This window comes from Osmerus mordax, chromosome 2 (genome assembly GCF_038355195.1).
Source record: "Osmerus mordax isolate fOsmMor3 chromosome 2, fOsmMor3.pri, whole genome shotgun sequence".
NCBI classification, from domain to species: Eukaryota; Metazoa; Chordata; class Actinopteri; order Osmeriformes; family Osmeridae; genus Osmerus; species Osmerus mordax.
In genome coordinates this window covers 16,559,690-16,582,477 of record NC_090051.1, presented here as the reverse complement: position 1 = coordinate 16,582,477, position 22,788 = coordinate 16,559,690, and the positions used below count along the sequence as shown (strand labels likewise).

At 42.7% G+C, this 22,788-nt stretch overlaps 2 protein-coding genes across 2 annotated transcripts; both read left to right on the top strand.

Annotated features, from left to right (window-relative positions):
* Positions 1 to 1,767: 1,767 nt before the first annotated feature.
* Positions 1,768 to 10,210, top strand: tfcp2l1 (transcription factor CP2-like 1). The gene is made up of 15 exons (XM_067255130.1): positions 1,768 to 1,879; positions 2,274 to 2,422; positions 3,309 to 3,382; positions 4,866 to 4,971; positions 5,205 to 5,311; positions 5,421 to 5,573; positions 5,693 to 5,803; positions 6,209 to 6,309; positions 6,792 to 6,843; positions 7,107 to 7,200; positions 7,439 to 7,529; positions 7,780 to 7,862; positions 8,082 to 8,224; positions 9,321 to 9,372; positions 9,571 to 10,210. The coding sequence occupies exons 1-15, from the start codon at positions 1,818 to 1,820 to the stop codon at positions 9,606 to 9,608; spliced, it is 1,416 nt and encodes a 471-aa protein (XP_067111231.1). The 5' UTR covers positions 1,768 to 1,817; the 3' UTR covers positions 9,609 to 10,210.
* Positions 10,211 to 10,410: 200 nt separating this feature from the next.
* On the top strand, positions 10,411 to 15,647 carry LOC136933715 (sterile alpha motif domain-containing protein 9-like). Its single transcript, XM_067229225.1, has 4 exons — positions 10,411 to 10,472; positions 11,532 to 11,646; positions 11,783 to 11,850; positions 11,992 to 15,647. Exons 3-4 carry the CDS (start codon positions 11,827 to 11,829, stop codon positions 15,508 to 15,510), a joined length of 3,543 nt encoding a protein of 1,180 aa, XP_067085326.1. The 5' UTR covers positions 10,411 to 10,472; positions 11,532 to 11,646; positions 11,783 to 11,826; the 3' UTR covers positions 15,511 to 15,647.
* The last annotated feature ends 7,141 nt before the right edge of the window (positions 15,648 to 22,788 follow it).

Genomic DNA, 22,788 nt, shown 5'->3' with positions numbered 1-22,788 from the left:
ATATATACCACAGTCAGGCCTGACCACTTGGACTGAAGAGAGGGGATGGATGTAAAGTGCTGTAATTGTCAGCTCTTCAGAATGTGAAACCCCAACAGAAATAAACTGACTTGCAAACAGACATTATGGTATTGACCCAACATGATGCAAATACGTTTAGTTTGTTTATCGAGCACCATTCCCACCCCTCCCTCCATGTGACAACAGGTTTTTGCTATATCAGTAAAGTATTTTGTAAATAAACCTTTGGACACCGCTTCGCAATTTTCATAAGATGAAATAACAGTTTGGCTATATCACTTTTTTGCACGTTAGCAAAAAGCTTGCATGTACTGTACTGTGGCAACACAGCTATGTTCATGGGCCCAGTTTTTGGCTGTTGAAGTGCACTTGTAACCTCATTTACAGTGTAGTCAGCCTTTACAGACTAATGTTTCTGCATAGGCAAGGTACTGTAGCCATGTGTTACACTCAATGAGCTTCTTAAGTTGACCAAATCCTCACAATGTCTGTTTAGACAACTGTTAACTGGATGTAATGCTAAGAATTATGGCTGCCCTGGAAAAAACACCTCTCCTGGAGATGTGGGGTGGGCTATAACCTAGGGAATGTGGCTTCTGAAAATGTTTACTTTGGTACTATTTGACTTTCCTCCAATTAACGCAACAAATTAAGATCACCAAATAGTTTCTATCTGTTCAAAAATTTGAGTCTCTATCCTTTGCGAGTGACTCTGTTTCGTGTAAAGGAGAAGCGAACCAGTAGAAAGTCTTGCTGGTAACGTTTTGGTAGTTTACGGTCAAGATAATCTGATGCATTTGTGGCCACTACAGTAAGGTATTCCTATTGATCTGTTCACTATGCATGTTATTATTTTAATTTGTTTTGTCATGTAATATTATTATCTGTATTTATATGTTTAACTTTTTTTTGTGTTTCTCATGACAACTGTACAGAATGGTTTTGTTAACAGCCACCTGTGATAGATTTGCGACAATGTAAATTTGTTTGCTTTAGAAATAAACCAACGAGAAAGTTCATTTTGTTTGTGGTGCCTTAAATCCACGCTGGGGGCTGACGGCCCGGAGCAGGCGTCCCTGGTTCTGTCTCTTTAACAGCACTATCAGCAGCATAGGAATGCAACACTGTTGCTCAGTCTCCCATTCATGTACAAACAGAACGGAGTGCTGAGGTGGGCTTAGGTCTGCAATGTCAACATGCACCTAGACAGAGAAGAGGGCTCCTCGGGTGTCTGTCCTCCTCAGAGCTCAACAGCAAACTAGGACAACACTTATTGAGTTATTGAGTGTCTTTTTAACAATAAGCAACTTTTGCACCAACAGACATTCTCATATATATATATACAGTATATATACAGTATATATATATATACTGTATATATATAAGGGGTCACACATTTTTCCACGTGGTTCATGACACTTTTAATGAATGTCGCTCTCTGATAACCAGCACATTTTGACGTCCCCCTTCAGTAGCCTCATGTTTACGTGTCAGTCTGGATATGCTTGTGCCTGTTAGCATAGTCAACACTTGTACTATTCCAAACGCACTGCAGGGGGATCACATGCCGACCTCCCAGCTGTGCCGAGCGGAGGTGTGTCAGCCTGTCCTCTCAAAGGTCATGTCAGGTACATGATAATGAGAGGGGACGTCACACTGGGGATATAAGACCGAGACAGAGTGGCTGTCAGCAAACCTCTCAGAGAGCTACTACAAGTGACGGCCTGCGCGCAGGGTGCCAGACCCACTCGACTTCTCTGTTACCCAGGGATACCTCAGAAGCTACACTGGAGAACATGCTGTTCTGGCACTCCCAACCTGAACCCTACCATCAGCACTCATCTGCCAGCTACATACGGTAAGCTGTTACGGTTCTCTGCTGTTACGGTTCCAATACCTGCTTGTTCGTTTCTTTTATTCAGTTATGATTTGGTGTTATTCACAATCGAGTCATAGGATTTGAAATACGAAATAGCCCACGTGTGTGAACTTTCTCAATTCCAAATAACTTGATTATTTTCTGCTACTGCTCGGGGAAGGGTTCAGCAACTACTCTCTGGAGAAGAGGCAGTCCTTGTCTTGAGGGTTTTTTGCCCAAAAGCATTTTTCCCCAAATGTTTTTTACCTTTGATCTCAGTCTGTCTCACCAATATGGCTGATGAACTGATTAGATAAATGGTCGGCCATACTGACACTATGCCCTCCTTCCCGATTAGTCCTCTAATGATCAACTGTTTTTCCCACTCACTCAGAGAAGCGTTGGCACCTTTCCTGAAACAAGAGGAGGAGCGTCACGATTCAGAAAACGCCACCAAACTGTCCCCTTTCCAATATGTTCTCTGTGCACCCACATCGCCGGCTGTAAAACAACAAGAAGAAACCCTGACCTATCTCAACCAAGGTAGATATGTGTCTACATTACTACATGTCTAGGTTACAGAGTTTATGGTCAGCCACTGGGCCATATGGTCTCCCATGCAAACACAGCTACCATTAACCAGCCACCATCACCATAGTAGACCATCGGCCTTGCCACTTTAACACACTTTTTACAGACACAAGCTTTATGTCATTCTTGTTTGGCCTCTTATCTACACCACTTGTCAGGAATATCAAATTGTCAAGATATGATTGAAACATGAAAGCTCTTCTTCCATGGATTTGAATTTGACTTGCATCAACTCTTGCCCTGAACTGCACATTTCCCTTGTTCCCTCTCACCCTTGTATCCATTCTTACTATTCTCTCTGGTCTAATCCAAAGCTTTCTGAATGGGATTTAACCCATTTTTATTATTGTCACCACTGTTTTGGAGCCAAATAATGTTCCCTTGGGTAGCATTACATTGACAGCTAAAGCAATGCTCTTGGTAATTTAATTATGACAATTACAGATACAGGTTATACAGACTAGCAGTGGATACAATAGTCGTAGAGTAGCAACACCTTATCGAGTCTGAGATTGGAGAAAGACACACCAACAAAGCTGGAAAGTTAGAGATCAGATCATTCTTGTTATGACATTTGTATAACAAGAGATAACTTCTCTTTGAACAAGAGTTACTCCATAGCAGAGTATTAGAATATGACACAGATAGGGTCGGTCTTTGTGTTAGTGGGAGACGGAGTGACAGGTATTTATTTTTAGGGGCTTACCTTGACATTTGGCTTTCAAAAGCAAGGTGTTTGAATTGACAACATTTCTATCCCCACTGCCCCTCTTTTCTTATTGATTGATTTCCCATTTTTCAATTTTAATCAGGTTTGTTTTAATGTCTTAAAATGTAGGTCAGTCCTACGAAATCCGTATGCTTAACAGAAAACTAGTGGAGTATACAGATATAAGCAGCAAATGTGTAAAGGTAGGTTAAAGGTATTTAACCTGTATTTTATACTCTCATGTGACCTCTTCCTTTCTTCTATATCTTTTTATATGTATCCCCTTCCTGGTTTGTCAACATACAGGTGACCCCTCAACCCCTTGTCCATCTCCTTCAGGGGTTGGGTTCCATCATTGCAGACTTTGGTACTATCACCCAACCTCTTCCTTTCTTAAACCCACTTCTTGAACACTCAGTTCAGCTTACACCTAATCACACAAAACACCACGTTCATACCTTCATATCATCTTTCCTCATTTTCTCTTTTTGCATTGTCTCGATGCAATGTTTTTTTTCTATGCTACTGGGACTTATTCATAAAGTTGGACATCTTGGTTGGAATAATGTATTGCTTGTTCCTTTTTTCAAATGTGAAAATGCATCTTTTTTTTTCGTGTGACAGTGAAATCAGTTGTGCAGTAGGTATGCAACAGGTATAATTGTTCATTGTTTAGTTTCGTGGTCACTTTCAAGCTCTAAAGGTGAATGTGTTTCATTTTTTGAAATAAAAACAAGTGGTATATTGAAGATGCCATTGGTTTATGAATAAACCCCATTAGTACACTATACAGTATGCTCTGTTCTCATCCAGCAGGTTGTTGTAATATGTTGAACCAATGTTTTTTAAGTGATTTCAGTTAGATAAACAAGACTCAAATGAAGTCATTGACAAAATTAAATCGAATTGCTTATGCATTGAAGCCACCACCTCCCCCTCTTCCAAGAAGGTAAATTAGGAAAGAGTGAGTCATTTGATTGAATTTGGCTCTGTCTCAGTGCATCCACTTGAGAGTTCTTTGTCGTCAGGCTGTTAGGCCTGTCATATATCGGTCATGTTTAGGAAGGCAGCCTGACGACACAGGAATGGAACAGGTGGCTTCTCCACTAGCCAATGACGTGCCTTGTCTGGGAGTCTGGGTAGCCTTTCAAGCATTAGTTTCCCTCAAATAGACTTCATGCTACATGTTTTTGCAGGTTGTTAATTTTATGATTTGTTTTATACAAGGTTTTAAAGGTTACCATGAACTATATCTATTATTCATCAATGACAGGCATTCATTAACTCTCTGCTCCTTGCAGAGATGATAATGTGTGTCTTTATACACATCCAGAAACAACAAAACTAGAAAAGCTTGTGTGGGATTTATGCAAACCCCTAAAAAACCTCAACCAGCCACCACTGATTCTGTAATAAATGTTTTTGTATTACATTAGATATAAGGCAGACATTCTCGTTCTGCAACAGGCCCTTTGTCTTATGAAAGTAGCTTCTGCTCAACCATCATGGGGTTGCCCTTACTGCTATCAGAATCATTTTTATTTTTTTGTTTAAATTAATGGAAAATTGTGGCTGTTTATGTGTGATTGTCATGTGGGTAGCCACTTACATGTTTTGAGTTTCAGGCAGTATGGTCTAGTGTGGTCACTGTACTCCACACTAACATCTGCCCCTGCTTGTTTCCAGAGCATAGTCCGAGTGGTGTTCCACGACCGCCGACTGCAGTACACAGAACACCAGCAGCTGGAGGGATGGAGGTGGAACAGGCCTGGGGACAGGATCCTGGATATCGGTGAGTCCACCTGCCTGAACCGACTGTTACTGCTCAACACTATCTCAGATGGCTGTCTTCCCATGTTAGTAAAAACAAAACAAAAAACAATATAACATTTAATGCTATGACACTTGAGAATTTGAGTAGAGCATCATTTCTGATGCCTGTCATGGAGACATTAACCCTCTTCCTTCATCATTTCATCTCCTATTCGCCATTGACTATGATTGGCTGTGATGGCCTGGGTCCAGACATCCCCCTGTCTGTGGGCATTGTGGATCCTCGAGCTCACCCTTTGCAGCTCAACACCCTTGAGTTCCTCTGGGATCCTGTGAAGAATGCCTCAGTCTTCATCCAGGTACCTCCTCCAGATGTCGAACCCACCTTTGAGCACCATCGCCTGGTATTATTATCAATATAGCATATGGTCTGATGGGTGATCAAACCGTGAATCGATTTCTTTGAAGGTGAACTGTATCAGCACTGAGTTCACCCCCAGGAAGCATGGAGGGGAAAAGGGGGTTTCCTTCCGAATCCTGATCGACACGTTTGCCCAGAATGAACATGGGGAGTACCAGGAACATGTCCACTCCTCCAGCTGCCAGGTCAAGGTCTTCAAGGTACAGACCTTGAAGCTGGGCAGTGTGTGTGTGTGTGTGTGGGGGGGGGGGGGTGGTGCATATTTTTGGATGCACATATTTGGTATGAAAACGGTATAATTGCTCTCCTTACCCCACAGCCAAAAGGAGCGGATCGCAAGCTCAAGACAGACCGGGACAAAATTGATAAAAAGTCTCTCCTGGATAAAGAGAAATATCAGCCTTCCTATGATACCACTATGCTGACAGAGGTTCGGAACAATCACGTTCAAGAAAGAGTCCCTAAAAACAATGCTCAGCTTGGCAAACTTTGCCACTTGTTAATATGTTGCTTTTTTAGACCATGCCCTTGGCCCAGTGATCTGTCAATGATTGTGACTGTTATGGTTACAGACCAGTGTAGTGTAGTCTGTACACCACTCAGTGCCTAGTACACAAGTGGTGACTACTTAAGCCTAACCTGGATTGATATTTTGTTAAGTTTGCATGTGTTTTTGTGTCAAGATGGAGTATCCTGGTCAAACAGTAATCTCTGGAGCCTCTCTGTAAATGACCTTCTCTCTCTCTCTCTCTCTCTCTCTCTCTCTCTCTGTCTCTCTCTCTCCCTCCCTCTCTCTCTTTCTCTCTCTCTCCCTCCCTCTCTCTCCCCTGCCTAGTGTTCCCCATGGCCTGAGGCCCCAAACCTGATCAGCACTAGCAGCACTCCATCCCCAGTCTACCACCACAGCTCCCCCACCCCCTGCAGATTTACCGATGGGTAAGCTTCTCCATGTGCATAACCCAACCAACATGACCAGCAAACCAGGCCAGACAGCAAACCACAGACCGGTCCGTTGCGAATTTGCACACACCTTGTTTTAGAGATCATATTTGTGCTTGGTGCTCGTGATTGGGGAGTCAGGTGGCTGAGCGGTTAGGGAATCGGGCTAGTAATCTGAAGGTTGCCAGTTCGATTCCTGGCCGTGCAAAATGACGTTGTGTCCTTGGGCAAGGCACTTCACCCTATTTGCCTCGGGGGAATGTCACTGTACTTACTGTAAGTCGCTCTGGATAAGAGCGTCTGCTAAATGACGTAATGTAAATGTCAATGCTGGAGTAAGTTGCTTCCAAGGAGCTGCAGGTCTGCGTCGTGCAGCTCCTTCTAGAAAAACAGTTTGTTATCACTGGTTATTAATGAGGATACATTACTACCACCCTTCCTCCCAAACCACCTGCCTCTTGTATTCCTCACACTTCTAGCAACAGTTCTCCACACCCGGGGGGGGAGTTGCTGTCGCCTGCCTGCTCTGATGTAAGTAAAGAGGACTGGTGTTGCGTCAATGGTTAATCCCATTGCTTCCTTTATACTTTTAGGCCAGTCAGACAGACAAAGAGACAGTCCGCTGGACAGACAGGTGGTCTTACTGCTGGCAGCTTGCCGACTGTCATGAAGACAGACAGACAGACAGACAGACACAGACAGGCAGGCAGAGACAGACAGACAGACAGACAGACAGACAGACGGAGTGGGTGCCATACTAATTTGAAGAAGCTCTTCTTGTGTTTGCCATGTAGCCCCTGCTGCCATCGTCCTCCCCCCAGCACACTCAGCAGTGGCTGCAGCTCCACAGGTTCTCTCCCTTCTGCAGGCTCTTCTCCAGCTTCACAGGTACGGTCAGAGGAGACCCACACGGTCCCGTTAAATGAAAGCAACGCAAAGCATTTGTTCAGATGACACACGCAAGCTTTGCTTTACTGAGTGGCACACTGTATCTTCCAACAGCAAAGGCTTTTTGTCAGTGAGTAACAGGACTTCTATCTCTCTATCTATGGGTTTGTTTCTCCGTCCGTCCTGTCAGAGCAGTTGGTCAGTGACTGTGGAAATTGCGCTTGTGTGAATGTCGTAGGTGCGGATCTGCTGAAGATGAACCGCGAAGACCTGATCCAGATCTGTGGTCCTGCTGACGGAATCCGTCTCTTCAACATCATCAGAGGAAGGTGAGGGAGAAAAAAACGGATGACATTGTGATATAGTGTATACATGTGTATACATACAAGACAGTACATACATAATATATTCATCCATATAGTCACAAACTCTAAAGAGATGAAGGTGTTACTTTGTGTCTCTGGGCATCAAACATTGAGTGCATGACTGATGTCCTGGCTGCGGTTACTCTGTGTGTGTGTGTCTGAAAGTCCAGTAATCCCTGCATGTTCTAACTGGATGTCATCTGTGCTCATCCAGGGGGATCCAGCCTCGCCTCACCATCTATGTGTGTCAGCAACAGAGCAGGAACCAGCCTCCGACTAAACCAGGAAATGGGCTCAGTAGGTTACACAACAAACTGCTGTCTGCGTCAACAGTCAAATATGTGGCGCTAAGAGGCTGGGTTACAAACTATAAGTCTGGTCTCCATAGTAGGTATAATTGAAGTGCAGTAGTGTTTTGTATGATTTTCTTTTGGCCGACTCCATATACAAATATCGATTCTCTGTAGGTCCAGTAAACCAATGCTCTGGTAACCCATTCTCCTCCCTGGTGTGTAGTCTACCATGCTCTGTACCTGGACAAGCTGACACTGAGAGAGCTGTCCGAGAAGATAGCCCAGCTGTACAGCGTTCCACCACAGAACATCAGCCTCATCTACAGACAGGGCCCCACCGGCATCCACATCCTGGTCTCTGATGAGGTCAGGAAAACCTCTGTCTGTAGCTGTCTGTGTGTGTGCCCTCCTAACTGTCTGTCTGTAGCTGTCTGTGTGTGTGCCCTCCTAACTGTCTGTCTGTAGCTGTCTGTGTGTGTGCCCTCCTGACTGTCTGTCTGTAGCTGTCTGTGTGTGTGCCCTCCTGAATGTCTGTCTGTAGCTGTCTGTGTGTGTGCCCTCCTGACTGTCTGTCTGTAGCTGTCTGTGTGTGCCCTCCTGACTGTCTGTCTGTAGCTGTCTGTGTGTGTGCCCTCCTAACTGTCTGTCTGTAGCTGTCTGTGTGTGTGCCCTCCTGACTGTCTGTCTGTAGCTGTCTGTGTGTGTGCCCTCCTGACTGTCTGTCTGTAGCTGTCTGTGTGTGTGCCCTCCTGACTGTCTGTCTGTAGCTGTCTGTGTGTGTGCCCTCCTAACTGTCTGTCTGTAGCTTTCTGTGTGTGTGCCCTCCTAACTGTCTGTCTGTAGCTGTCTGTGTGTGTGCCCTCCTGACTGTCTGTCTGTAGCTTTCTGTGTGTGCCCTCCTAACTGTCTGTCTGTAGCTGTCTGTGTGTGCCCTCCTGACTGTCTGTCTGTAGCTTTCTGTGTGTGTGCCCTCCTGACTGTCTGTCTGTAGCTGTCTGTGTGTGTGCCCTCCTGAATGTCTGTCTGTCTTTCACAACTATTGTACTAAACCAGAAGGGGTATTCCAGAAAGCAGCAACATAACCGGGTAAGTTAATCCACCAGTTGATTCACAATGTTGGAGCAACCTACTGGCAATGTTGCTACAATGCTGGGTGTCAGCTGGGGAGTTAACTTACCTGGGTATGTCACATGACCTGCTTTCTGGAATACCTCCCTGGTCTACTCCGACTGATGGTACTGCCCCCTCCTGGTGATCAAATGTGCAGTTGCCAGCTTCCACTAAGCATAGTGTTACTGTAGGAGAAAGGATCATGGAGAATGGATCATAGTACAAATGGTGCCCCATGTTATAGGTTCCCTGATAGTTTGTTAATTTTGGGGGCCTAAACTGAACAGACTAACTTGTTAACGAACACAGGACCATGAAATGTTTGTTAAAATGTTTTCATCATGTCTCTCAGATGGTTCAGAACTTCAGTGAGGAGGCGAGTTTCATCATCAGCACTCTGAAAGGTGATGTTTCTCTACACTAAGTTCATTTTTTTCTCTCTATCCATCCATCTAGCCAGCCAGCCATTTAGCAATGTCAGTTATAATATACTGTATTCAATCAATCAATCAATCAATATATTTGAGCTTAATCTTAACTTCCTGTTCTTTTTATTTAATGTTGCTGTATTGTTTTGTTCTATGATGGTTCTGAAATGCCAGATGAAAACAACGATCGCTACCACATTGTTCTGAAATGACTACACAACAGAAGCACTGGAGCCCAACAATCCTAGCTTCTACAACCTTCAGAAGATGCTGGGTCAGGTTCATTCAAACTTGTGTTTGTACAAATTTGACTATATCTAAACTATAGCTTCTATTACTCTGTATACATGTAATTTATATATTGTATAAAGCATTAAGAAACTTACAGAGAAAAAATTTCATCAAGAAAATATTAAAACAAAGTTGTTGTTTGTTGTGTATTTCCATTGTTTCCATCAAGGCAGTGTTTAATATCAGGATGTTTATTTCTTGCTACATGTCCTGCTTGAACTTAATAAGAAAATTACTGACAGAAAAGGCAAATGAACAAAGTTTGTATACGTGTAATTAATGTAAACTTATTCTGTCTATGTTCAATTTTAACATGTTACATAGCCTATATTATTGTGCAGCAAACCGGATAGCCAGTATAATGAATTGACAAAATGTTCATCATAAATCCTCCCAATAAGTGTAATGAATAACTGTCTTTAAGGTGGTACTTCTGCTTTGATGCTTGGATTTATGAGAAAATAAATGTACTTTTTTGACTGGACAGCCATGACTTCAAAGATGAGGTTCCACTCATAATAAATGGTTTGCAGTACTTCAGTCCTGAGAGGTTTATTTTATAGAATAAAAAGTGAAACCCACAGGTTTTCCCCAACAACAGAGGCCTGTGGGTTTAGTCATGTAGTCATGACTACATTACAACAGAAGACATCCCACAAGGGAACAGTAGGCTACTTCAGTATTGTGTCAGGGTAACATTCCGAACCAATGCGCGTTTGGACAGATGCTCAACCGATCTAACGGCAGAACACGGAGGACTATCGGAAATGGTATTGTAATAAAAAGTAAGTAGGCTACAGTATTTTAGACGTTATGCTTGAAGCAGTTCTGTAAAATGAATTTAGGTGTTCATCGGTGTTCTGCAGTTTTAACATGCTGTGATACAGGAAATAAACAAGGCAGAGGCTGGAATTTTCCATAGGTTTCGTTTCAAGTGAAATGTCTCCGCCATTTGCTTGAAATATTTCTAAGTAACCTGGTGAATAAGTAGGCCTAAGCGACATAAAGCAACATACAATTATAATGTTTTGTCTGAAATCCCAAATAGGCTATGTTGGATAGTCATATTATTCTACTAGGACTGTAAAATGAATGGGCATAATGGACTACGCCTACAGCCTGATCTTCCGCAAAACAGGCTATTATGCCAGCATCCTTATTTAATAGATTTTCTTTCTTCCATCTCTTAGCTCTCTTTCACAATTTTACTCAGCATTTCTATCACTTTAATTTGTGATTCTTATCTTGAAATGAGTCTTGAGATGACAAGTAGGCTATATTAGCCTAAACACAGAATGTGAATTATACAATGACAATCGGCGGGGTCAACTTCTTCTCCAGGGCGTAAAGTAATATTTACGATTACAGGTAAGCACGATATATACTGTAAATGTATCGACCCCCCCCCCCCCGACCTGTTGTTTTTATCTCTTTGGGGGGGGGGGGGGGGGGGGGGGGTCCAAGTCTTAATAAGGGGGGTCAAACCCCCCCCCCCCCCCCCGTAATTCGCACACTGGCTAGTTAATCATTTCAAACTGCATAAAATCAAATGTTAAACTTGAGCGCATCTTCAAATGGAAAGAGTTTCATGCACCCTTTGACTAGACTTATGCTCGATGTCAAACAAATCTAACAAAAGTGCCTGAAGTTTTTGTTCAACCTCCTATTGTAGTTAACATTTTCTAAAGTAATTAAGGAAAACTTGCTTGGACACAACCTCTAGTTTTTATTCCGTGGCAAGCTACCGTTATTTAATGAGAATACTTGAAGGATGTTTTTGGTCTTGGTCAAACATTGAAGGTAGAAAGTGAAAGGCTTATTATTTTCGTAAAATGTTCATACAGTTGACCAACTTGCCTGACAAACGAAGATCAGTGTCCCACCGGGATCTACTTCCTGGTCACACCCTGGTCACAACAAGATTCAACAAGACATTTTCACCTGGCAAAACAAATTGTGGTATGCATTTCCTAATGCAACTGTATGTGTAACACTTACATTACACAATATTACATGTAAACCCAGCTGTCAATGTGCCATAATGAATTGTGATTTAGGCTATATATGACACAGTATATTTTGACTAACTTTTCAGCTGTGGTTGAACTACGTCTGTGTTAAAGAAGGAAGAATGTCAGAATGGCTGAACTAAGCCAAATGAAGGTAAGCATTAAAAACATAATTGGTTACAATTAAATGTAATTTTACTAAAACAGCCATACAGCAGAACAAAGCATTAACACATACAGCTACTATAGTCTTGTTTGCTTGCTTGTAAACTTTTATGATTTATTTTAATTTTAGAATGAAGAGGAGGGGGGGCTGTCTGAACTGTCAACTGATGTTGAGAATTGGAGCATGTTGGATGTGAGACTTTGGGCTGGAGCACGTGTTGAAGCTGACAGTGCCGATATTTTACTTCAGCAGAAAATTAATGGCGCTAGTCTTTTACTTTTAGAGAAATCTGAATTATCTGACTTGTTGGGCCTAGGGCCTGCCAAACTTATCATTCATGCAAGAGATGAACTTTTAAAACAAAAAAATGAGCAGCCATTAAACCCACTTGGTCAGTATGGAAGACTATGCAAGCCATATCCTTTTCATCGACATCATGATGCCTGCAGATACAAGGTGAACAGTATTCTCGATGTAACAGAATCCGGCGCATCTGACTATATAGAACCATGTCATGAGTACAAAGCATACATTAATACCCAAGATATTCCTGATGTAAACAAATTTCTAAAGTTCACGGATGAGGTCATTCGATTTGCATCTGCCTGCATGAATAGCCGTACTAATGGCACCATACATTTTGGAATAGGAGATAAGCCAGAGTTTGAACACGGACAAGTTTTGGGAGTTGAACTCCAGGATAAGGAAGGATATGACAATGCTTTAAAATGTGCTATTGAGGGTTATTTTGAGCATAAACATATCCGGGCTGCCAGAATGTGCATAAAACCAACCAGATTTGTAGAGGTTCTCAATCTTGATACAACAACAGCTGAAAAGTTTGTAATAGAAGTGGACATAGTACCAGATTCTGTCATCTGTGAAGAGAACATTTACCATATATACAACGAGAAGAAAGCCAAAAAGACCAAACACAAGGAAACTAACAAAGAAGAAATGAAAAAGCAATCAAAACACTTTTTTGTCCGAGATGGTAGTAGCAGCAGCAATCTCCTTGCACTAACCAGCCATGCCAAGCCTTTTGAGGAGTACAACAGATTTGTGGACAATGTGAAACAGCTGTCACAATTAAGAAAGGATGCAGAGGAAAAGCACCTCAGTATTGTTAAAAGCAGTGTCCAGGGCTCCAGGCTGAGTGAGATGATAACAGGTGGATCACAATCTTTAGACAAAACCCACTTCCAACATTATGTGATTGTGACCAACAAATCACATCCAATTCAGTTGGCATCCCTGGATTTCCTTCCTGGACTCAATCCCATTGCGGTTTTAGACTTTGACCCAGAATCAGCAAAATATGGACTTAAAAAGCACTTTGAAGAGCAAATTGCAATGAATGTGCATTTACCAGAGCGCTATAAAATCACAGAATCAATAGAAGACATTGTAAGCAGGTTGAAACTGTCTAAAAACACCAGCTGGGTTTTCTGCAATGGAGGTGTTGATAAAGAGATGCCTTCAGAAATATGTGACTGGTTGATAAAGAAGGGAGCATCTGTTCGAGATGTGATTTCCTTCCTCTGCCGGAAAGATGTACTACCACACAAAAAGTTCCTGGTCATCTTCTTATTGTTATCTACTGTCAGTGATAAAATGGATCCCCTGCTTGAGACCTTCAGCACTTTCTTGCAGCAGCTCGAAGGAACAGAGCAAATCCTTTGCATCTGTGAAAATGAAAATGCATTCATCCGCTGGAGGGATCTAATTGAAGCTCGCTATGAATGCAACATTTCAGCCAGATGCATATATGAGCTCAGTTTAGCAGAAATCAATGGTACTATGCTCAGTTTGTGGTCCGTAAATCGTAAGTCCAAACGTTTTCTACCCGGTGCAGGAAACAGCAATGTTCTGCTAGAAAAGAAAGTGGAGGGCAACCTGGACACCCTGAATGTTCTCTGTGTGAACCAGTGTGAAGGTGGAAGTGAAGACAAGGCCGACATAGAAGAGAGGTTCTACAAAGGAGGAAAGGTATCATGGTGGAACTTCTTCTTCTCTGAGCAACCAGGATCTATGCCATTTATTAAACGGGACAAGTTTAACTACATCATGAACACAATCATACCATCTTTGAAGTCACTGAGAAAAGCATGCGTGTCCTTCCATCTCAGGCACATCGCAGGTTGTGGAGGAACAACCCTTGCAATGCACATACTGTGGGCCCTGAAAGAAGAATTCCGCTGTGCAGTTTTAAAGGACAGAGATGTTGATTTTGATGAGGTTGCCCACCAGGTGGTTGACCTTCTGAAGCATGACACAACAGAAGAGACATCTCTGCTTCCTGTGTTGCTGATGGTTGATGATTTTGAGGAGATGGATGATGTCTATGATTTACAGCAACACATAGATAAAGAGTGTGTGAAGAGAAATATACGTGCCAGATCCCCACAGGTATTTTTACTCAATTGCATGAGAGCAGAGTCTTTGGAAGACAAAGAAACAACAGAAGACTCAGTGTTCATTGGGAATGAGCTCTCTCCTACAGAGCAGGGCCAGTTTGAGAAGAAACTGGAAGAGATGGAAAAATCCTACCAGAATACAGAAACATTCTATGGGTTTATGTTCATGAAGACAAACTTTTCAACGGATTACATGCAGGGTGTTGCTCAGAAAACGTTGAAGAGCTTCAACATTGAGCATAAAAATGCACAGCTGATTGCTGTTTTGGTCCTTTTGAATGAATACTGCAAGGGTGCAACGCTCGCTGTCTCGTTGTGTGAAGAGTTTCTTGGCCTCCAGACAAAGCCATATTGTGGTTCCAGCAGAGTTGAAGATGGTTTTGGAAAGTTTTCACCCCTGCTGACGCGATGTACTGATGAGGCCAAGGTTGTATTCAGTGGAATTAGGATGATCCACTCAAGCATGTCTTTTCACTGTTTGCAGGAACTAACAACCACATATAATGTCACCAAAGCGGAGATAACCAATATTTTGCTCAACACAGACAAGTTTTATGAGTGCATACAAGGTAAAGGCAGACTCCTTACAAATGTTCACAAGATGTTGGTCAAGAGATGTCACTCAAAAGGCATAGCATCTCAGTTTTCACCACTCATCCAGGATATTGAAAAACAGTCACCAGGAGCAGAGGAAACTGTGTTATTCAACGCTGCCAAACGCTTTGAAAAAGATGCCATCATCTTACAGCTTCTTGCCAGGTATCAATACATAAAGAGGAAGGATTTCAGGGAAGCCAAAGAGTGGGCACGTAAAGCAAAGGATCTCTCTAGAGGTAACTCCTATATTCATGATACTTCTGCACAAATCATCAAATCCGAGCTGAACACTGCACTAGCAAATAACAAGGATTCACCAATAACACCTGATAACATGAGAGATTATCTCAAAATGGCCTCTTTAGCAACGGAAGCTTTCAAAGAAACACATGAAATTGCCAAAAAGGAAGCCACTCTCCGGCTGCAAAACAAAAGAAATAACAGCACTTTCAACACAGTAGGGTGCCTTGGAGAAATCCAGGTTGCGGTACTTATCATCGAAATACTGAAAAGAACACCTGTGTTTTCATCAGGAGACGTCCGTCATGACATACTGAGTGAGGTTCTCTCAGACAACATTCCAATTCCCAAAATAGCGTCACAAACACATGAAATATTACCATGTTCTAACTGAGTTCAAGGATCTACTGTACAATCTCAGATACAGAATGAAGAAGCACTTTGATTTTCTTGACAGCTTTTATGTCCATTTGGGTTCCAGATTTACAATCAAAGACCAGAAAGAGGAACGAACCAGGCAGGAGCTCTTCAAGTGTTTCCATACGTATGTCAACCTCTTCTGCAAAACAGATTCCGCAGAGTTGCTGAAAAATCCAAACATGGGTGTCATGCTTAAAGTTCACAAAACAAGACAGTTTTTGGAGAAGAAAAAAGCTGATTCTTACTCTGGAATCCTAGGCTGCCTCTCTGATAATATTGATGTTGACATGGAGACGATAGTCAGAAAGTGTGCCTTCATCTTAAAAAATGGTTCTGAAACAAGTGTCAAAGAGAGGGTCAACTTTTTTTATGCTAATGTTGCGCTTAGCTGTGTCAAACCCCAGTCTCAGGACCTTCAACCTTATAACCGTCTGCTTGATGTCCTTTGTCACGTTCTTCAGGGACAGATTCCATCAAATGACATATTGCCGTTGTACTTCATTGCAGTTGCACTTTTATGGCCCCTGAATATTCCAATGGCACAACCCGCAGAATCAGAAAAGTTGAAATCGTACATATCCCAGATGAGAACATCGTACCATAACGAGATGAAATCAGTGTACAATGGCAAAAGGCCTGTCGTACATTTCTTTTTGGGTGAGAAGCCGGGGTATAACCGTTTAATACACCGACGTGAAATTGAAAAATGTGCTAGGAAGGGACAGGACAACTTTGCTTCTCTTTGGGAAAATGGCAAGATATGGAAACAGGAGAATGTCAAGCAGCTTCTTTGTAGAGTAACAGGAGAGGTGCAGAGGAACGTCATCCTGGCAGATGTCAGGAACACAGACATGAAAATTGAAGTAACTCCCATGTTCAAAAGCCAGATTAGTGGGCAGAAAGAGGGGAAAAAAGTGTCCTTTTATATTGGTTTCTCCATGAAAGGTCCACTAGCTTTTGACATCCAGTGATGTCAGGGACAAATACTGCGAGTGACTAAAGGATCATTCAGGAAAAAAAACTGGGAAGTTCAGACCAGAAGTTCTTAGAAAAAGTCTTAAGCAAGTTTATCTAAGAAGAAAATGTTTTTTATTTGTATGTTTTTACATTTTAATCCCTGAGGTGAAGCCTTAAAAATGTCTTAATGTGTTATTAATGTTCACTGTGTTTCTTCAACCATCACCACTAATCAATCAATGGGCTAATAGCCTGCTGTTGTTATGTCTTGATTTACTGAGGTTATTTCTGCAAGAAGACATTGATCCATCATAATGTGTGTACTGATATTTCTGAACTTACTATCTGTCCTATGAGAACAGTCATTGCATTTGTATTATTCAGTTGAACACTGCAGTTTCCTTTTTCTGAAACAGATATTTGCACTGTTACAAAGACAAGCATTTGATGCTGTACCATGTGATGAAAACAGCAATGTCATTTATTATGTCAATATTTGTTACAAGACAACAAAGCACTTGGAGTTGATCCAGATGGATTAACACTGATTTATATTAAGATGATATGTATTAAAGACTTCTTAAAGAATCGTATGGAGTTCTTCTGCATCCTCTTACGAGTAGTTACATAGGCTGAGCAGGCCTTTGCTTTACAGTAGATTATGACCAGATCATCATTATAAACTGTCAACATCAGTGCTGACTAGGATGACTGTTATCATTTTACTTAGGGTTAGCATCTTCCCCCATCAGGTCATTATCTAGTAGGCCACTTGACGATATAGAATAAAATGTGCTATATCTGAAACAGTCAAAGTTTACAGGGATGTATAATATAACTGTAGCCATTTGAAATGGTGCAATGACAAAGCCAACCTCTTGTTTAACTACAGATTATGCACTCCCAATATCTAACACATGATGGCGCTTTGAGCTCAAATTTCAATAAAAGGACAGCTACGGCACCTACAATAAACCCAGTCTGGGAAGCATACTGTATGAATGACTCCCTTGTCAGTGAAGACCATCAAGTATCACAACGATAACACAAACAGATCTTGCTTCCTACTCTTGTCTTCCTTCCCTCCCCTTGCTGGGAGACGATCCCCATGGGAGCTCCTGGGACCTGGTACTATAGAGCATCTGGACAGGGAGAGCAGGAACCATCAATGGGTGTGTTGGTGGTCAAGACTCAGGTCTGAGCTCTAAAGTAAAATGTTGATCAGACAATGACAAGGCTCCATAAGGGAGCTGAAAGAAAACATGCTCTTTTGGATTTACACGAAAGCTGTAATAGTTGTACCATGATCATGTGTAGTACAAGTAAGTAAGGAAGTACAACAAATATTCCAGTCAGCGCCCCCTAGTTACACTATTTTCCCAAATAGTCCAAGGCTTTAGACCACTAGAGGGAGTCTGAGATCTGCTTAATTCTGGTGTCAGCAACCTGGCACACATATAAGCACTCTACTTGAACTAAGCTGTTGTTGAGTGAAGGAAAACCATTTCCCCTCTCACTCTCTCTCTCTTTCTCTCTCCCTGCCTTTGTCTGCCATGCTGCTGAAAGTTTTTACATGCAGAATTGAAAGGCGCGCGTGTTCCCTGAAGGGCAGAGCAATGAAAATGACCCTGATCGTCTTGCACCATTTCTGCCATAAAGTGCAGCTGTCCGCCCTAGTGTTAGAATGTCTCTGTGAGGCTGGCTCAGCTGCAGGGCTGAAAATTGGAAGAATAACTGATGGTGTGCTTGGCAATCGGATATTTGCCTGTGCAACTGCTGTTGTTTTTTAGGCATGCTTGTGATTTGTCACAGCATTTTAAAGAGAATTTTAACATGGGTCTCAAATGGTTGGTTTGTTGTATTAATTATATATACAATTTTTTTTTAAACATGTAAACCCATTTTTACACCAAATGATAGACAAATGAAGTGTGAGTCCACACTGTAAAGTTAATAACGTACTCCACATTTTCCCACAACCCTACAGTCCCCCAGTCCCAGAGCAGCATTGCTCCTGAAGTCTAAAATATATGACCTCATTGACCCCCTCCCCCCTCCCCCTGACACCCCATCCACTCAGCCTTTTGAATTATAACCTTTGCACACGGGCTGGTGCACAATGTGATGATTGTGATTGTGATTTAATTCTAATGGCAAACTAAAAGATGGCTTCCTCTGAGAACAGGCTGGATTTATGGGCCTTGTCCTGGCTGCCGGCCTCACATCCTCTCTGATCTGCTTTTACTCCAGCGACCCCTTGACCCCACGGGTCATTAGAGAGCCCCGAATGGTCCCATTGGCCGACAGCCGATCTCACGCTGCTTGTTTCCAATCGAATCACTATATTTAACAGGGACACGAGCCGGCCAAGTCCAAAAGAGACATCTGTTTGAAATTGTTACTCGCAATTATTTCATGTGCAAGTTCTCTCCCCTCTCCCTCCCTTTGTTTGTTATTGTTTGTTTTACCGCTGAACGTCCTTCTCTGGATGGCTAATGGCCAGCATGAGGAGGGAATCTGGCTCCTGGAACTGCTGTCACAAAGGCATGTAGCTGGAGGAAAACGGAACAGCGCAGAGGGGTTCATAATGCTGAACAAAGCAGGTTTTTCACTCTATTCAGAGCAGGTTTCTCAGTCAGAGCCTTGTATCGCTGCCAGCTCACATGATGGCTCCATCCAACCTGTCAGTCATAGTTCTCACTCGCTGGCGGTGGTAAGGCAGATTTACGCCCCACACATGGAAAAGGAGATCAAACTTTCCGTTAAGAAAGTTTATATACAGTGTCTAGACCTATGCATTTATGTGTTGCACGATTAATGGTACAGGAGAAGCAGGAACAACATTACTTCCCTTGATTGTTTGTGTAAATTGTTCAAGCCAAAAACATCTATTCTTTAGAATTATGTTGTGTAAAGGGTTCTGCTGTGAATGGTGTTGCTGGCCGCAGTTTCCATGATTGGTTGAATTGATTGAAATAGTTTCAGTTCCTTCAACAAATTGTGTGTGCACGTCTGACCTGAATCTTGCATTCTTCACATTCTTGTACCCTGCCGTTGGATCACGTTTAAAGGACAATCATCCCTCCTAAGTCCTATCCCCATGTTCCCCCCCCCCCCCCCCCCCGGCTCTAGACCAGAAGACCTTCAGAGGACAGCCTATGCCAGTTCTCTGTTCTCAGTTCAGTTCCAGTGGAAAAGAAAAAGAGGAATTCGACCCCTTCCAGAACAACTTTGTTTTATTACTGCACTCACTCAGAGATGCAACACCAAAAAGAGTTGGTGTACAGGTGGACATGGGATATATTCTTTCCAAGTTTACAAATAAAAAATAGACAGTTATTATCTTGGATTTATCGTACAGAATTTTCCTAAGCCAAGCTGCTAAGCCCTGTGAGCCCATAGAGGCTGGTCTTGGCTGCATGGGAATCAAGTTTCCTCTGCAAACTGGCCTCATAATTACCACTGAATATAATAGGCAGTTTCCTGACCATATAATCAGCGACTAGAATACATAAGTGCATAATCATGGTGGATTTCCCAAAGGTGATTGGCCACATATTTTCATTTGGTGCTAAACTTTCCAGGCAAACATGATCAGTTGTTCTTAGACTACCGCTGTTCACACGGTATGCAGCAGTACAACAAGTGCCTCAAAGATGGACAGCAGACCACATTAAGTCAGTTACCCCACCCATAATCCATGGCTGCAACCCCACCCATGTAGATCAGGGATGTGTGAGAATGCTTTGCCACCTGAAATGGAGTGTTGTGACACGCTGTCGGTGCTAAAAGCACAGACAGCTGTGTGGGCTTTAACAGTGCTTTTGGATGACACTTGAAAAGGGTTAGTAAGCGTTTCCTTTCCTTCCCAGTGGGATCACCGTTACACTGAGATTAAACAACATGGTACTGGTGTGTTTCATGTGATGTGGATGCATGAGTGACTGAGTCACTATGGCAGATGAGGGGGCAGTGATAATCAGTAGCAGGGGTTCATCGTGAATATTCACAGGCTGACAATGTTGTGACACTTTCGATTCTGCAACCAGGTAGTAGACTACTTCTCTTTTCTAAACAGCCATCGTAGGACTAAATATATACAGCTCCGGGGAAAAAAATTGAGAGACCTCTGCACTTTTTTCTTTCATTTTTTAAAAAGTTGAGAAGGACAATTTTGAGTGAGGAACAGAAGGGTAACCTATAAGAGGCAACTGCAAATGTTATCCTTCTGTTCCCTCACTCACAATATATTAGGGGATGTCGTTAAGCAGTTGGTTGCAGCTCAGAAGGTGACTGGTTCAATTCATCTCTGTGTGATGTTTTGGATAAAAGTGTGTGCTAAAAAAGTTAAGTGAAAAAAAACATGACATCCTTCCTCTTGCATACTTAGTGGCCAGTACTTGAATACTTACATGGTTTCATCGGGGTGCTTCAAGTGTATATTATTAAACTAATAGACTACTAAACAATTATACAGACACGTTCTCCATTGTCCCATTGTCTCTCTCTCTCTCTCTCTCTCTCTCTCTCTCTCTCTCTCTCTCTCTCTCTCTCTCTCTCTCTCTCTCTCTCTCTCTCTCTCTCTCCCTCTGTCCTCGGGCAGGTCTGCTACTGCATTGCCCGGGTGCACTGCCCCAAAGGTGGATAAAGATGCTCACCAACTGGTCATGTATGGCTGATCCCTGGCCATATAATATCAATTGAGCATTCCTCATATAGCCAAGCCTGTGTGAGAGATGCATGCACACAGACAGACACACACTAACAACATGTGTTGACTGTAGGGAGTCAGGTGGCTGAGCGGTTAGGGAAGCGGGCTAGTAATCTGAAGGTTGCCAGTTCGATTCCCGTCCGTGCAAAATGACATTGTGTCCTTGGGCAAGGCACTTCACCCTACTTGCCTCGGGGGAATGTTCCTGTACTTACTGTAAGTCGCTCTGGATAAGAGCGTCTGCTAAATGACTAAATGTAAATGTTTCCCAGCACACACAAACATGCACTCAAGACACATGCCTCTCTACAAATTGAGAAGATTTTAGGGTTGGGATCAGGGTTAGGCCATGTCAGTGCTATACTTCAACCTCAGTTGAGTTTCCCTCTAATCTTATGGATGGTTGATGTATAGTAGATCCTAGAATTAACTGAAATAAATGCACAAATACTCCACTTTCATCCTATTTGATGGAGCTCTAGGTTAATGCGCTGGTGTATTCTCAACTATGTCACCGTAGTTCACCATATCCCCTCGGCCTCTGTTCAAAAGTGAGAACATGATTGGCTGGTGGGCTATTGTGCATTGTATGGGAAAAAGAGTGTGTTTTGTCAGGGCTCATTTCTGCTGCATCAGAACCTCTTCCTTTTTCCTGTCTCCTGTGACAGGGGAGAATATATGATACCTGTAGGGCCCAGGGATGGGTTCTCCTTCCCTCAAGACAGGAATAGCTGATCCTTACAGACTGCCACTGGTCAGCTGACCCACGCTTATGAGCTGAGATGTGTTGGGCTCCGGCTGCTGAAGATCATGAAGTCATTGAGGGCCTCTGACACATAATGTATGGTGAAACTCTGGAGCAAGGGTTCTTATTCCACGTTATTGTTTACAAAGGCACACTTTACTCCTAAACTCTTCTCCTCTCACACTTACATGTTCTCAGGTTTACAATGAAGTCTACTGGAGTTCCCTGGATATCGAGTTCTCTAATTGCCTGTTTAATACAGAAAGGAAGACGGTATACTCTCGCTGATAGCAATGGACACATTTTAGTAGCATGTACTGAATTGGTGGGGGTCAGAGGGTTAGGCTCGTTTCTGAGAAGAGCAATGCACTTTGTTTCCCTACTACAACTCAGCTGTTTAAACTGTCACTTTGGTCTGTATTTCCAGTCCATAATTACAATGGTGTAGTTGTGAATACAGTCCCACGGCAGCAGGCCTTCCCGCACCCCCCATCCTCTACTATGGAATCACCAGTCCCTTATCTCTCTGAACAAGGACAGGGTCAGGGGTTCAGCTATAGGGTGGAACACCACCCCTGCCTATGAGTGAGCTCAACCCAGAAGAAGAAAAAAAACGGGGAAATGAGAGGGTTCGTGGAGGTGGGGAGGTGCTTGGGTTAGTGGCCTAGAGAGAGAGAGGACAAGCCAAACCAAACCAGAAGAACATTAGCAGAGACACAACTTTGTAGCCTACTGTACTGAGCTCCGGCCCAGTATAACGTTTACTGTCCTCAAGGATTTTTCGGGGTTCCCAGCTAAAGATGTGCCTATCGGTCTTCAACATCACATGTCGCATGACA